At 44.3% G+C, this 16,659-nt stretch overlaps 1 protein-coding gene across 1 annotated transcript in view; it reads right to left on the bottom strand.

Moving 5' to 3' along the window:
- LOC139049995 (uncharacterized) overlaps positions 1-15,951 on the bottom strand; it is a 159,999-nt gene extending 144,048 nt beyond the window's left edge. The window contains exon 1 of the mRNA XM_070525980.1: positions 15,918-15,951. Coding sequence (XP_070382081.1) covers positions 15,918-15,927 — 10 coding nt within the window. The 5' untranslated portion in view covers positions 15,928-15,951. The remainder of the gene's footprint in view (positions 1-15,917) is intronic.
- Between the last annotated feature and the right edge of the window lie 708 nt (positions 15,952-16,659).

Here is a 16,659-nt window from a genome sequence, read left to right on the forward strand (position 1 = left end):
CATTCTCCGGGAAAGATCAGGTTGAGGTTGAGAACTGGCTCAGCATGTATGAGTGTGTTAGCCACGAAAACCCCTCGGACACTACAATCATGCTCGGAAATTTATTATTCTTCTTGGGCGGAACACGGCGTGTCTGTTTCGAGACTCATGAGAACGAGGTGTCTAGCTGGGAAACCTAGGAGGGCAAGCTCTGCGATCTTTATGGAAGCTCGAATGGTCGCCAACTGGCTGCAAGAAAAGAGCTTGCTATCATAGTACCATCTTCCACTGAATCGTATGTCTCGCACCTACAAGACATGCTGGGAAGTCAAGGAGAAAACGGCCGGGGTTTACAAAGTAAGGCACGTTCTCGAAGGGATCACGGTCAATGCTTTCAACTCGTTGATGTACAACGATGTTCCCACCATCGACGCCAGTCATTGTCAAAGCGTGCCGCGGCGTTAATCGACAGTTCCCCCATAACATGGCGGCGACATCATCCTGCGTCAACCTCACCACTGCACCCCCTTTAATGAGAACTTGGCGCCTATCGTTCACCGCCAACTCGAGGCTACAAGTTCAGCCCCATTCTATCCACTTCTACTTCGCCACACCACCGACTAATCAGCAACATTGATCTCCTTCCTCCAGTCAGCTGTGCGACAAAAGTTTGGCCAGCTCGGTTTTTCTGCTGCTGCGCTGCCTCGCGACCTGATGCCAGACCTGTGCCGACAATTGTGCCTCGCAACGACCTGTATTCTCCTCCTACATTCGACAACCGTATTCAATGAAGAGCTCCCGACGACAAGCTGACCTGTTTCCGTTGCCACCGAATTGGCAATGTAGCTTCCACTGCCACACCTCCTGGTCGCCCCCGTATTCGAGCTACTTTTCCCTCTCCTACACCACAGGCCGAACCTCGTCGCTACTCGCCCTCACCCTGTCTCCTAGCGCTGACGTTCCTCTAGCGAATAGGACATTCGTCCGGCTCACTCGCCGTCACCTAAGCACCGCCGTCCCTCGCCACCCAAGACATGCCGCTATTCATCACCGACCATTTATTTTCATTCCCAGATAGAAAATTAAACCGTGCAACAGCTGGGGGTTGTGCTGCATTGTTTTGATCGTGTCGAAATCCTCTACACTCGCTCTCAGCTAACCAGAACACACATGATGTTCACGTAAACGGTGTCCCTTTGACGGCGTTAATTGATACTGAAGTCCAGGGGTTCAGAATCAGTGCTAACCTCTGTCGTCGGCTAAAGAAAGTTCTGAAGCCTGCTACTACACGAGGCATGCGCGTCACTGATGGCAGGGTTTTACCATCACTGGAACGTGTAGTACGCCTATAAACATCGCGGGTCACCACGTTCCAGAACTTTTTAGAGTGCCGACCGATTGTCCTATAACCTTATCCTCGGACTACTTTCTTACCGCGCATTTCGCTCTGATCGGCTGTTCTACCGGTACCATTTACATCGATCTTCTTCACCGTGACGTTTGTGTCGAACTCCCGAAAAACGTGAGTACCACCGCCTTCGTACGCCTACCGCCTAAAGTCTTGACTTTCGTCGATGTGCGATTACCTTTCTCGCTACCCTAGGGAGACTACGTCGTCAAACCTATTTTTCTGATGTGCTTTTGATGCGCACTATTACAGTGTTCCACTTTTGGTCTGACAGTTTGGCCTGAGAAAGCAATTTCTGCCCCAAGGCATATCGATTGTCATGTATGCTATAGGAGGTGACCACGCCACGACGACGTTTCCAGTACGTCTGCTCCGATTCTTCAGCGTGTCCGCAGGATGCAAATAACCTTGACGCCACCTTTAGTCCCATGATTGCTGCGGACCTACTAACATAACAAGCAACAGCTCTAGCCGCATTTTCGTTTCCTACCGCGAAATCTCCAACCTCAACAATTGACAATTGGACCAGACAGTATTTGTTAACCATCATACAAACATAATCATGCTCGCTTCTTCACTGCAGCGTAATATTTTTAAGAGGAAGTTAGCAAGATGCTTGTCAGACGCACTGTTGAACCCTCGTCGAGCTCTTGGTCCTCACACGTTGTGCTTGTTAAAAATAAAGACGGCATGGTGCTTTCTCATGTAGAAATTCATCATCTCAACCAAATTACCGAACAGCACGTCTACCCATTGCCTCGCATTGACGACAGCGTCGATTGTCGCCGCAGCGCCAGCTACTTTTCATCAATGAACCTTCGGGTTGGTTACTGGCAGATTTCTGCGGATCAAAACGAGCATAATAACGCCGCGTTCGTTACCCCTGATGGTCAATATCAATTCAAGGTTATGCTATTAGGTCTATGCAACGCCCCAGCAACGTTGCAACCTATGACGGACTCTTCTTCAAACGTTGAAGTGGTCAACACGCACTTGCTACTTTGAAGACGGTGTCGCATTTTTCTCTACATTGGAGACAGACATTGAGCGCTTATCAGCTGTTCTTCAAGTCCTTCGCAAGGCTGGGCTCCAATTGAATTCATCAAAGTGTCACTTCTATCGCCGACAAATTACAAGGCTGGGCCACCTCATCGACGTTTCCGGTATTCAAACAAACCAGGAGAAAATTCGTACTGTCACGTCTTTTCCTATACCTCATTCTGTCACAGACGTCCAAAGTTTTGTAGGATGAAGCTCCTCCTTCCGACGGTTCATGAGGGATTTCGTAGCAGTGGTCCGATCACTTACTGATGTTCTGAAGATAGACGTGCCGTTTACGTGGGGCCCCGCTCAAGCTGCTGATTTTACCCACCTCACCACAATTTTCACTACACCACCTATTCTGGGCCAATTGGGCTTCCTGTCTTCAAGGGAGGTTCTTACCGATGCCAGTGCTCACGGGATCGGAGCCGTCTTAGCCTATCATCAACGGCGACAAGATCATATTGTACACTGCAAAAGTCCCATACAAAGATGTATTTACAATATTCACAAGCGACACAACGATGCATAAAAATGAATGTCGAGACCGATTCCACCTGTGCACACCAAAATTGTCTTCTTCTTACTGGCACCACTCTCGGCTGCTCCGTAACATAACCTCCGCCTGTAAAGGCGCCGTCTCGGCCCTGCTATAACGGAAGTACACTAGCGGCAAAGTAAGGCTTCAGCCGGGACACAAGCACGACGTCCTTGGGGACACGCGAATCTACCAGAGCGATCTCGTACTTCACATCAGAAAGCTGTCGCAATATTGTGTACGGCAGTGTGGAGGGTGTCAGCATCTTTTCAGAGTAGCTGACGTGGCGACATGGTATCTACAGGAGGACGACGGAGCCAGGAGAAATCGAAAGTCCCGAAGTCGGCTGTTGTACTGGATATTCTGCGCAGCCTGAGACTCAGCGAGCCGGGAGCCGGCAATCTGGCGTGCCGTGTCAGCCCGTGCGAAGACGTCTTAAACATATTCAGTGGGAGTGTTCGTCGAGGAAGGAAGCAGTGTGTCAAAGGGCAAAGAAAGGTAGCGGCCGAACAGAGAGTAAAAGGCTTAAAAGGCTGCGATCTCGTGAGGGAACGAATTATAGGCGAAAGTCACGAAGAGTAACATGCTGCCCCATAACTGCGCTCGTCAAAAACGTACATAGACAACATTTCTGTAAACGTGCGATTCGGCCGCTCAGTCCGTCCGTTTTTCTGTGGGTCTAAGGCAGTGGAAAGCATGTGATTGGCAGAACAGGAGCGAAGTAAGTATTCAACTACTCGTGACAAGAAGGTGCGGCCGCGATCAGTGTGGAGCTGCCGGTATGCGCTGTTATGGTGCATAACGTAATCTAAAAGGAAATGTCCCACCTCAGTTGCACAACTTTTGCGCAAAGCACACGTGATCGCGTACAGGGTCGCGTAATCATTCGCTACAACCCGTTTGTTGCCAGATCAAAATCAAAATCAATATCATGTTTATTTTTCCAAAGAACATTTGTAAGCAGGCCCGAACAAAAAATGGAGCCTAGTCCACTTCACCAGGGTTCGGGCCCCCTTTTACAAAGCACAGCGAAGGTGACAAGTCTACAAACAAACAATAGAGTCAATTATACATAGCAAGATAATAACTAGTGTACAATAACGCAGCCGTACGAATGAGAAGAAAACAATTTTACAAATTTAAAAAAAATAAAAAAATTGATTTAATATCCCTTTTAATTTACAATACGTTTCAAACTCGTGTCTATCGGTCATCTGGATATATAGAAGGAAACGTATGCCAGACTTTACACGGCAAACTTCCAACATATAAGTGAATTTTACATTTTCTCTTTAAAGTTGTTATTCGACATGTACAACAAATTTCCGGAACCTTCTGCTACTACTACTTTCCATCGTTAGTGTCTATTTGTGTAGATAATTTATTATCAAAGGAAGAGAACAGCGAAGCGTTCGCTCCCCATAGGATGTTCTCAAAAATGGTATTTGCCAAGGTTCCGTGCTACGACTTTGATATATCGGCGTCCGAATCGTCAGATCTACAAGAGAAGCTAATAAATTTCCAGGATTGTTGATGCTTTGTTTATATCTTATCGCCAGTTGATACGAGTAGAGATTGCGAGTAAAAACCAAACTGAAACGATGAAAATGTGGTTTAGTATGAGCGTGGTAATCTGCATTGGCTATATGTCAAAGAGCTTTCTTTTGGAGTACGGATATGCGATTTAAGTTCCTTGTTGTGGTTTTCCCCCAGACAAGGATAGAGTAATTAGGATGTGAAAGGAATTGAGCATTGTATATTTTAGTTTAACCTCTTGTGCTGAAAAGAATGGAAACTATGCTAAAATACCAACAGACTTTGAAATGAGGGTTGATTGATATGCAGATCCGAGGACATGTTTTTATGAAAATGGACACCAAGTGCTTTAACGGAGTCAACAACTTCTACAATGTCATTACCGAGGAGAAGATTACCTTCTAGCATAGCACCTGGTTGTTTGGGTGAAAACAGGATGGCCTTTGTTTCATTAACGTTTATCTCCAATTGAATATGACTTGCTCCAGGAGTTCAATTTGTTAAGGCAATCGTTTATATCGAGGAGAAGTGTCGAAGGGTTAGAGTTTTGGAACAGTAGTGTCGTGTCATCCGCATAAATAACGAACGTTGGTTTCGCGCTTATCTTAATTATGTGGTTAATGTAAAAGGTAAACAAAAGGGGACCAAGGATGCTCTTTTGCGGAACACCAGCATTCACATTGTTAAATGAGGAAAGAGAATCACCTATCACTACGGCTTGTTTACGAAATTTTAGGTAAGCGGTTAGAAGATGTAGGGGTGTGCCTCGTATACCATACAGCTCGAGTTTTTTTAGCAACGTTATGTGGTTCAGGCGATCGAAGGCCTTTGAAAAATCTATTATGCCAAGCATACTAGCCGCACAACCACGCTCTTCCTTGCTGCGCCGCGCGCGGCCGCGTAGCTACCATATGACGTCAGAACAGCTGCAAAAGCGGAGGCTCAACTCGTGCGCTGGCTTGCAGCCGCGTAGCTACATAGCGGGGTCTCAGCTCGTGCGCTCGCCTGCATGAGTTCTTTCTTCGTCTAGCCGAACCAAATATAGCCAAGCAACAGCAGTTCACCAGGCTAAACAGTGGTTCAACAACTAAAATAAAGGCTAGTATGCTTCGCATCCTGGGCTTAACCTTAGCTAAGCCACAGCCATATTTATATATACAAGAGGCACGTACCCAGGGGGAGACCGGGCCCCCCCCCTCCCCACCCACGCCACCACTCCTCACACATTCCTAAAGCGCCACCAGATCAATGTTGAGACTTGAGAGCTGTTCATCGGTCAGCATTATGCTGCCTTTTTCACTCCTTTTAGACGGCGGTAGTTATCGGCACCTCTTGTGATGTGAAGGACAGGTTTCTCATAGATTCCGAACCCGCGCGATTAGCTCGAGATGCGTTCAGTTGTCACCATCTATTCAACCATCACGCGCATAGCTGTTGCTTTTGTTAGTTCAACATTCTTTGTTTAGGCTGATCCTGGGACCAGCAGAGGGATGTGGCTGTTACTCAGCTGGTTTGTACTCTCATGGAACGAGTTGCAGCGGGAGAAAACGCCAATTGCGTTTAACTTTTCCCTTTGCTATATTCTTTTCTTGAGTTACGGCTCGCCGCGACGCTGGCAGATGCGCGGAACCATATACACGTGATATGGGTTAGATAAGGTAGGAAATAAAATAATGTGAAATAGCGTCTATCATGAAGCCCTGCAATAACCCTTAAACCCATAAGCAAGATGACTGTCACCCATTACCTCGTCTGTTTTTCCCTGACTGTACAGCACTTTTCATGCAAAATTGGCAACTGGAAACAAAAATCGCAAGGCGTTGAGAAATTAAACGATATACTAAGGGAGACATCCAAGGCAACAACCAAACTGCAAGCAAAAGCGAATAATAAAAAATTTAAGCGTTGCTTATGAAACTACTTATGGATCAACATCTTTTTATTGAAAAAGGAAGTAGAGAAAACGCCGCCGGAAGTGGAGAACAATTACTCGTTTTGAATGACGCTTCTACAGTTATCGGTCGAACCACCTCACGTAGCCACTTCTCTGCTGTGCTTATGTGGGTGTTTTTCTAACCTTTCTCGGTGAGCGCAGTACGTCTCGAATCGCAGAGTCCTGCGCTCAACGCGGTTGTATGGGACTGGCGGCCGCACAGCGTTACGCAATTCGCGGAGCTGTCAAAACTGATCCACAAGGCGAAAATAACTGATATTAGAAACTATAACATGAGAAACACTGAAGAAACCGTAAAAAATGAACGCAGCCTGATATCAGTAAAAAAGAAACCTGGCATAGGACAAACCATGATGTATGTATGCACTAAAAGATAAAAAGGGGAATATCATCAGCAGTCTCGAAGATATAGTAAAAGCAGCGGAAAAATTCTAAGCTGACCTGTATACAGTACCAAGAGGATTCACGATACCCCACTTAGAAACAGTAATGTACAGAATACAGAAACTCCTATTTCACAGAAACCACATTTGAAACCCACAGAAACCCAGAAATCCACATTTGACAGCTTCTCCAGAGTATAAACACGAGGCATTTCCCTGGCATAGCGAATCTTGTTACACAAAGATGCTTGAGGTCTGCCTCACCAAATTACGCTGCCGCATTCCCTCCCTGAATTTCTACTTATACAGGTCGGGTTTGGTTCCCTCTCCCCTTTGTTCTTTTTAGGAGGAGGAGGAGACGATACAGCACTTGCTTCTATCTTGCCGCCGCTTTGCTGCGTTAAGAAAAATATTGTTGGAGATACGTTTTCGAAGAATTGGCCTGGACTTGACAGAACCTGCAATTCTTTCGTTCGGGGCATCCACTTTAGGATTCAGCCACAGGGATGCATGCTTCGCTGTCCAAACACTCCTTACAGAATCTAAACGAATGCCCTGCTAAATTCTGTTTTTCTATTACTTTTAAATTAATTATTCCTCATTCAACAGCACCTTCCTGATTTTATTTTAGCCGGTAATTCAACCCTATTCAATGCTATTCGCATAGATATTAGGAAATGTATGCTCTATATTATTTTGGAATATTCCACCCATTTCTTGGCCAATCCCCCATCGTGGGTAGGAGCCACACGTGCCACAGGCTACAACAACAACAACAACAACAACAAAGGAACAAGAGATCAGGATCGCCAGTCAGCCACTAGAGACTATGAAGGAGCACGCTTACTTAGGTCAATTAATCACAGGCAACGCTAATCATGAGAAAGAAATTCACAGAAGAATAAAAATAGGTTGGATCGCATACGGCAGACGTTGCCAGCTCCTGACTGGAAGCTTACCATTATTATTGAAAAGTAAGGTGTGCAATCAGTGCATCTTGCCAGTGCTGACATATGGGGCAGAGACTTGAGAGCAAGTTAAGGACCGCGCAAAGAGCGATCGAACGAAGATTGCTAGGCATAACGTTGAGAGAAAGAGCGGTTTGGATCAGAGATCGAAAAGGTATAGACGATATTCTAATTGACATCAAGAGGAAAAAATGTAGCTGGGCAGGTCGTGTAATGCGCCGGTTCGATAACCGTTGGACCATTAGGGTTACAGAATGGTTACCAAGAGAAGGAAAATGCAATCGGGGACGACAAAAGACTAGACGGAGCGATGAAATTAGGAAATTCGCGGGCGCTAGTTGGAATCTGTTGGCGCAGGACAGGGGTAATTGGAGATCGCATTGCAGGGAGAGGCCTTCGTCCTGCAGTGGACATAAAACAGGCTGCGGCTGCTGCTGCTGCTGATGATGATGATGATGATGGTGGTGGTGGTGGTGGTGGTGGTAGTGGAGGTGGTGGACCCCCCCCCCCCCCGAAAAAAAATCCTGGGTACGTGCCTGATACCAGCTATATATTCCTTCTCTTGAAAAGCTTTTAAAATTATTTCCTTTTGGTTTAATAAAGCAAGTTCTGCTGATCTGCCTTTACGAAAGCCGTACTGAGCGTTAGTGATTAAGTTGAAGTTAGAGGCGAAATTTCCGATTCAACCATGTATTATTTTTTCTAGTGCTTTTGAGAACACTGGAAGAATGTAAGTGGGGCGATAGTTAGAAAACTGGTTTTTATCACCTCCTTTGTGAATGACAATTACCTTAGAGAGCTGCATCCATATGGTGAAATTGCCAGTAGTAATCGCTTAGTTATAAATATGTGCGAGTGATGCCGCAATAATATCAATGGTCTACATAACAGGTTTTAATTGTACGTTATCCACATCGCAGACATTATTTTTAAGCAGGTTAAATGTCGTTATAACCTCATGCACACTCGCAGGGTTGAGATATATACTATTTTTATTACTCTGGATTTAATGAACAGCCTCAGGATAGTGCGAATTGTTCACTAGATCGACAAAAAAAAAAATCATTGAATGCTCCAGCCAATTGGCTCCCTGTAAAACCAGACCATTTGCGCTTATCTGTTCAGCACTTTGAGCAGCATGTGAACGATTCAATAATTCATTTATCCTTTTCCATACTACATCTGCCTTTGCATTACATTCCAAATTGAAAGATGTAAAGAAGTATTCCGTTTTCGCATAGCAATACTTATAAAAACATAGTTCAAGCTGCTATTAACTCCTAACTTAACTTGATAATGCTAAGCCATCAGAGCAGGTTCTAAAATATATGATTGACGAAATACAGCAGTCCACGTTTACTGTAAGAGTTTCAACTCGAAACAAAAAAGGTTCGCCGTGGTGCACTGAAGAATGTGAAGCGGTACGTAGTCTTATGAAAGCTTCGTAGGAGAGCCTTCTTCATAATCAGAGCACTCTAAATAGCTCTAACTAAATGTGTTCTGCTGCCCCCTTTAAAGGACAATTGCGAAAGCTAAGGATGACTATTAGGCTGATATGAACACTTACTCATCTGACCGCAAAAATAGGAAAGCCCTTTGCACTTTCATGGAGCACAGCAAGAAACCTTCATTTAGTCACATTTCGAACGCCGTTGTATTGACCCCAGTGATGACCAATGTACTGTTTTAAGTACCCCAAAATAATCTTGATTTCATTGCACGTGGCTCTCAGTGGAATGACTTTAAAGAGGTTGAATCGCTGGAACTTCTGCCGTAGCTTGTATGAGATTGGCAGTTCCGGGTTATCATTGCATATCTGTTAGCATGCTGAAGTTCCTGGCCCTTTATTTTAAGCGGAAGTTGCTGAATATTATGAAAATTTCCCTTAAGGAAACATTGCTATCTCACCAGTGGAAGATAGATAAAATTGTGTGGCTTCTAAAGAACGCCGAAAAAGGGCTTAATTTGGACATCTGGCTGATCGCTGAAACTTCTGACATAGTAGAATAATTGAAAGAGTTGTTTGTAATCATCTATGAGCATGTGTAATAAGTAGTGCATTAGGCATCGCATACGTTGGATTTTGCATTGGTTATTCTACTGCTTCCGCGCATTTGTTGATTTAGAACATAAAATACGGTTAGCTAACAGAAACTTAGAAGTTTCAGCCCTCGTAACAATGAATCTTGCAAAACCTCTGATAGCGTAGAATACAGCATTCTATTGAATAAACATGCTGCCTTAAGCCTACCATCGTATATCATGGGTTGGATCAGGGATTTCTTGCTAGGAAGGAGATTTTTCTGCCTAGATGTAAAGCTTCATTCTGAGTGGTTCTCCAAGACCAGAGGTGCACCTCAGGGTTCAGTGCTTTCTCCACTATTGTTTAATATACTACTAAACGATTTTAAAATTATACCGAATCTAAGGCTATTTGTGTGTGTTCATGGTATCGCATTCTTTGCTTCCGTTAAAGATAGCCACATGTTTTGCCAAATGCTGCCAGCATATAAATTTTCTTGGCGTCTGGCTGGATAAGTTGCGCGTGGTCCTTAACATAATTACAAGTGCCCGTCTTGTATTCCCTTCGAGTTAATCGGTTTCCTTATCTCTCGTGTATCAGAATCAACTGCTCCCACAGGTAGACACTACTAGGTACATGTGAGCAATTTACGAACCTGGCCTAGATTGGCGCCTTGATATAAGAAAACTTGTGAGAGAAGGTGAAATCGATTCACAAGAAAATGCAACAGGAAGCTTGGATAGTCTACTTAACATTATCGGACCCATTCTTGAATTTAACTGTGTGTTGATATCTGGCTCACCAACTTATAAGTTACAACCTTTATTTATTTTAGAGAGATGGGCCATACATCAGCGTCCTGGCATCCCTTAGTATGTTGCGAACTCTCTGCTGTATCAAGAAGCAAAGAAATCATATTCAGAGCTCCTAATAGCAAAAACATTTCTTAGAGCAAACGAATACGTTCCCGGGACAAGTTGCCTGGTGTATCTTGCGCAACCGGAACTATTTTTTTTTTAATTCTATGTGGCCGAGATAGAAGCTCCCCCACGCCTTGTTGACGCAGACTCTTAGCAAACACACACGTTAAAATAGGATCACTTCTATGTTTCACTTCAATAAAGACATCTAATGCTCGTAAATTTCATTACGTCTTTTCGAAGAATGTTAAATTCATAACCAAACAGACGTTAATCAGAATCTGGAAGATTTCCCCTCACGAATGCAGTGTCCACAACAGCCTCACAGAGAGATGAGAAGATGAGAAATCAGCGATAGTGCACCCTTCTTCCTGAATATTCTCCAATTATTGTGGCTAAATTCATTGTCATATGCTTGACCGCATACAATATTCCTAGCAATATGCCACACATAGTATTGCTGGCAAGGTGCCAGTCAGTTCTTATGTCGCAATAAAGCGCTCATTGTTCACTACTGCACCGGTCGCTACACTTGGTCGTTCGACCTCATGTTAAAGAAACTCGGTTTTTGTAGATACCTGGACATTGTGTACTAGCACCTAGTTAGATTTCAGACGGCTGGGTAAAGGTAGCGCTTGATGGGCCAGTGTGTTCCTTTATACATAACTTTACTCTGCTCGCGGTGACAAGATTCTGAAGAAGACGACAAACACTAGGTTGAAAAAAACGACAATGTGTAGTTTCGATTATCCTATTATTATTATACTTTATGAATTGAAATGAATTGAATTTTATTCCTCAACAAGAAAAAGTTACGAGGAGGACAGGTAAAAGCAGTAAGAACTGCTTGAGGAGCCCTAGCCCCCTAGCACATGCATTACCCCTTATTATTATATAGCAGTTAAATCTGTACATGAGAAGTTGTGTATTCGCACTATGAAACGCTTGTGCGTCATGTGGTCATATAATGAACGAGAAGAAAGAGGGTAAACTGAGGGGCCCGGTTTCTAATAATCAGAAGCAAACAAACAAAGACACGAAGAACAGCGCAGTGGAAATTCCTTCAACTTAATCATTGAATTAAGAATTAAAGAAGTGATAAATTATTATAAATAAAAGTAGATCAAGAAACAACTTGCCGCAGGTGGGAAACGATCCCACGTCTTCGCATTACGCGTGCATGCGCCAGAGCATTTCATTTATGTATGGCGCCGGCCTGCAACATTTCTTTCCTCAAAACAACCTAACCATATTTTGGTCAATCCCCCATAGCGAGGCATAACTGCGACGCACACCGCACACCAGCGGCGGCGGTGTTTGCGGTGGCGGAAAACCTCGTCAATTGAAACAGCTATCCGAAGGGGCCAATAACAGCACATGCTATAAAACAGCGTTTTCTCGTGGTATGCTTCCCATAAGGTAAGGGTGACGGTGTTAATAGGAAGCTTTGCTGGGGGAAATAGGAGGGAAACAAAGACGAAGAATGATAGGCTGGCTTCTGATCGTCACTCTATAATTTCATCCTTGTGGACAAATTTTGAGCTCAATTGTTACTTTCCCTGCTTCGCTCTCAATGAACGGTGGTCTCGGGGCACCGTGCTGCGAGAAAAGCATGTCAAGTGGATCCCGAAACGCGCCGGACCTAAGCAGCTGCGGGATCGAGCTACGCTGTCGTCCGGCCTTGGTGACTCTCTATTGCCATCCACCGCAAGCAATGAACCATAACGTGAGCATGTTCCTTCTGTGGACCATAAATCGGATGAGCAAGCAAAGTGGAGGCCACATGAGGTCGAAAAAAAAATGTACAGGAGCCAACGAAGACATGGACAGCACAGCTTCCACTGTCGTCTCATGCAAGAAGAAAATAACCGCAGGTGTTCCTATAAAATTCGAGACAACTAAGCCTAACAGGAGCATACGGAAAATAAAACCAGATTACCTGGCTTTCGCAGTTGTGACAACAGCCCAAGAAAAGGTACTCTTCCATCGCCTCAACAAAAATGGCAGTAATATGTGGAGAGTGTCCTCAGTTCCTGCGGCTAATCACCTCCTCGCCATATCAGAACAGTTGGGTACTCCCATAGAAGCCCGAGTTACGGATCGACACAAGAACTCCCTGCTGAAGTCTCGAATGAGTACTTGAGTGATCAAAGAATCATATTTGCAAAAATCCAAGTTTCATACGTCCCTAACGAAGATGGAGTGTTAACAACGTCCGTAGACGCTTCTTCATAATTAAAAAAAGACACGCCTACACTCCAGCGACTGTTGTTAGGATTCTACAGCAATGCCATAGCGGAGTACATGGGACCTGGAATTCAATATACCAATTGTCCAAAATTACGGCAGAACCAATCGCACGATGGCCGTCGAAGATAATGCGTTATAATTGAATCAATACAGTGACAGAACCGATTGGAACCGTCCAAAACACTTATGCATGAGGCGTGTACTGCAGCAGGTCTAACAACAATCGGCATCTTCTAGCCCCGCCATCCCGAAGCAACGCGTGGCCTCCAAATGCATGGCGCCCCCCTGCGTGCAAGCACTGAGAAACGCATCTTGTGGCAACATTGTTCGTCTTTTGCGCTTCCTTCTGGAAACGTTAAGCCATTTAGTGTCACTGCCGGGAAGTCCGCACGTGACCTCCGAGACGAGCATCTTGGCGCGGCGGTAAATACACGCTTATGATTGTTCCCTCACTTGCCGCATACTGAGTGGCACATACTCTGTGCATTTATGCCGCAGCTCGCTGGAGCACAGGGCTTAAAGACGTTCATGTGAAAGCGGCACGTACTCAGTGCATTTGTGGTGGAGCCTGCAAACGCGTCTGGTTGCTGTCCTTGAGGAAACACCATGACGTAATTTCCATTCCGCTCAGTATCGGATAAAATTAAGAGATATTTCTTAGAAGTTTTTAGAATGCACAAGTACTTAGTGAATCCTTGGAGCAGGTGGCAAAAGCGATGGCTTGAAAGGCGTTGTTTGAAAAGCGGCACTTAACAAGCGCATTTGTTGCGCAACCTACAAAAGCGTGAGCTTGATGTCCTTGAGGAGCCTTTGTGACCGGTTCTATGACGCTAAACTTTCGTGAAAGTTAGAGGTTAGTTTCTTCATTGTAGAGCCGCCCATTCCGAGTGGCACATTACCCGAGTTGCCGTAAAAGACGTTCATTATATAGCGGCACATACCAACTGACACTTACCATGTGACGCATGCTGGCATCATAAAGGTTCATTGAAGACCAACAGAGACACGGTAGCACATACTCTGCACTTCTATTCGGCGTTAAACAGTTTCTTCGAACAGTGGTACCCATGTCGGAGCGAAAAAGGTTCGTTGAAGAGCAGGACGTATCTACACATTGCCACATATTCAGTGAATGATGTTGGTCCGATAATTGGTGTGGGACCCTGTTCCGTAAGGACTGCAGCGCAATTCGCTACGCATTCGAACGTCGACTACCAGGCGATTCAGCTAGGCCGGAAAATGGTTAGATACAAACATACAAAGACGGAGAGAAAGACAGATAGCCAATTTGTCCACTTTAAATGCTGATGTTCTAACATTTGCTGTATACACAATAGCAATATCTGTTTTTGGTGCAGAGATACGGGTTCATAACCTCCGTGGTTCTCTTTTTTTTCAAGGTTACTCATTTTCAGCAATTTTTTTAAAATTATTGAAGCCCTTAGTCAAAATTACACTTTGGACAGTCACAGTAGTTTAGCTTTCTCTCTAAAATTCAACAAATTTCATTAAAATTAGTTTGGTGTTATCTCAGAAAACAAATTGAGCGTTAGACATCTATTTGAATAGGTTCCATTGGAGCAAGGCCCAAGCTGAAGCTTCCTCTTAACATGATGTGACAACGTAGTTAGCATACGTTTGAAAGGGTAAACCGTGTAGGAAGCGCTTTGTTCTTACTGAAACCGGTATTGTGACAGTGACAGGATCGGGCTTATGACCCTTGTGTCAGTCAAGCCTAAGCTTGGCTGTGACAAACAAATCCACAAGTACACTTATTTTAGCGCTGTTACAGCATGTCTCTTGCCGGCTCCCTCGGAACTGGTGCTGCTCATAGTTTCAAAATTTATCTCAAGTCAGTGTGACTTGTGAACTCATTGGTTCCAGCCTGCGAATCGGACATGTGCCTTTCGCTGAACAGTTTTAAGTAAATAAAGTTTAGTTAATTACCTAATCAAACTATCATTTCTGAAGTACTTATTGTTCGCCTCATAAAATTACAAACATCCGGCAATGGATTCTGCTGTTTGCTCCCCACAAAACCTTAAGTTCAGTATAAACAAAAACGCAACTCATGATGCGCCTTATTTCACCTTCTTTCGTTTGCGACGGTAACCATCTTTGGCATGAGCAAAATTAGGGAGCAAATGCAGTGCACAAGTATAACCAATACATATAAGGAAGTGTCAGAATAAATCGTGACTCGTGAATGTTTTTTTTTTCTTTTTTCACTTTTCGCAAGCTATTCTCCTCAGAGTCGTGTTCAGTGCTCTATGGGTGAGCTGCACAAAAGGCCCATTTTATTGGAAATGAAGCGGACGGCGCTCCTGAACTTTTTTTTTCAGTGAGTATTTTTAAGATCCACAGCTAGAACTGTTTGTCTAGGGGACTGACTAAAACTTTGAAAATTCGGCTTCGCGGTGCCTGTCCCCATTGAGCCACAAATATAAGTCACATACAAAAGCTGTTTGGGCACAGTAATCTCTCCGACTGAATTGGTCGTATGAGCGGGCAATCACATTTAAGGCACTGATTCATGACAGGCAAGCTATTCCACTGCGGAATATTTGTGGACCTGTGTCACAACTTTCCCGCTATCCAAGGAAACATCGGGTTACATATCGGGCATTGTACTGTGGGCACACCAGGTAAACATACGCATTTGTGGATGTTAGTGCGGAACTCTGCATGCGTAAACAGTCCAAAGAAGAGACAGAACCATAGCGATGGTTCAAATGGGGTTTTGCAGCGACAGTTTCCCTTGTTTTTGCTGCTTGCCTACAGCAGCTGAATAAATTATTGCGTTGGATCGTACATATGCTCATGATCTCGTTGCTGATGGGTCGTCCTAGACAATCCTACGCAGTAGAGGACACTCAGCTCTGAATATAGAAATAGTTTTGCATAAAGCATGACATACCGTACTTCATCCTTGTCGTCTTCTTCCTTCGGTATGCGCCTTAGCACTGCCTATAGAGACGTTCGAATAGTCAGGAGGTTTATATATACAGAACTGAGGCTCAAAAATGTTATCGTGGAAGCAGTTAAAAGGAAATAATTCATCTTTGTCAGGTGCCACTGGGCGAAACAAACTGAACGTATTCGCTCGACATGGAATATGTCATTGAAAATTGATGAGCTCAGTTATAAAAATAACAGAACCAGGTCCAAGGAACTGCGTCAGCATTTCTATGAGTTGTTTATGAATATAGCAGAGGCATTGTTCAGCTCTGCGTGCAAATATAGCGATCTAATCGTGCTGTGAGAGAAAGCAATCATTCTTATACATGGCAAAAGCATAGAAAATAAAATGTCAGAAGATAGTGCTTTCATGGTGCATTGTGAACGTGTATAGGGCGGCTACGATGTTTACGAAGATGTCACGCGTTACTTGCGTCTCTGACATCAGAAAGCTAGCGCGGCCTATCTGTTACAACAACCAGTTCACGTGTTCCTCTGAGCTGATATTACATTTTATTTGTGTTTTTTTAACAGACGGTATGAGAGAGTTTTAGCAAACCCGTATTTAAGAAAAGGCAAGCGAACTGGGCGTTTTACAGGAAGAGCTGTACCGCAGCAAGCACATGTTTTTTTTTCTTTGTTGCATCCCGCTTTAAAAGGTCGTGGTGTTCTAAGACAACCCTGATCTCGCTTCGAAAAGT

Source organism: Dermacentor albipictus, chromosome 9, assembly GCF_038994185.2.
Source record: "Dermacentor albipictus isolate Rhodes 1998 colony chromosome 9, USDA_Dalb.pri_finalv2, whole genome shotgun sequence".
NCBI classification, from domain to species: Eukaryota; Metazoa; Arthropoda; class Arachnida; order Ixodida; family Ixodidae; genus Dermacentor; species Dermacentor albipictus.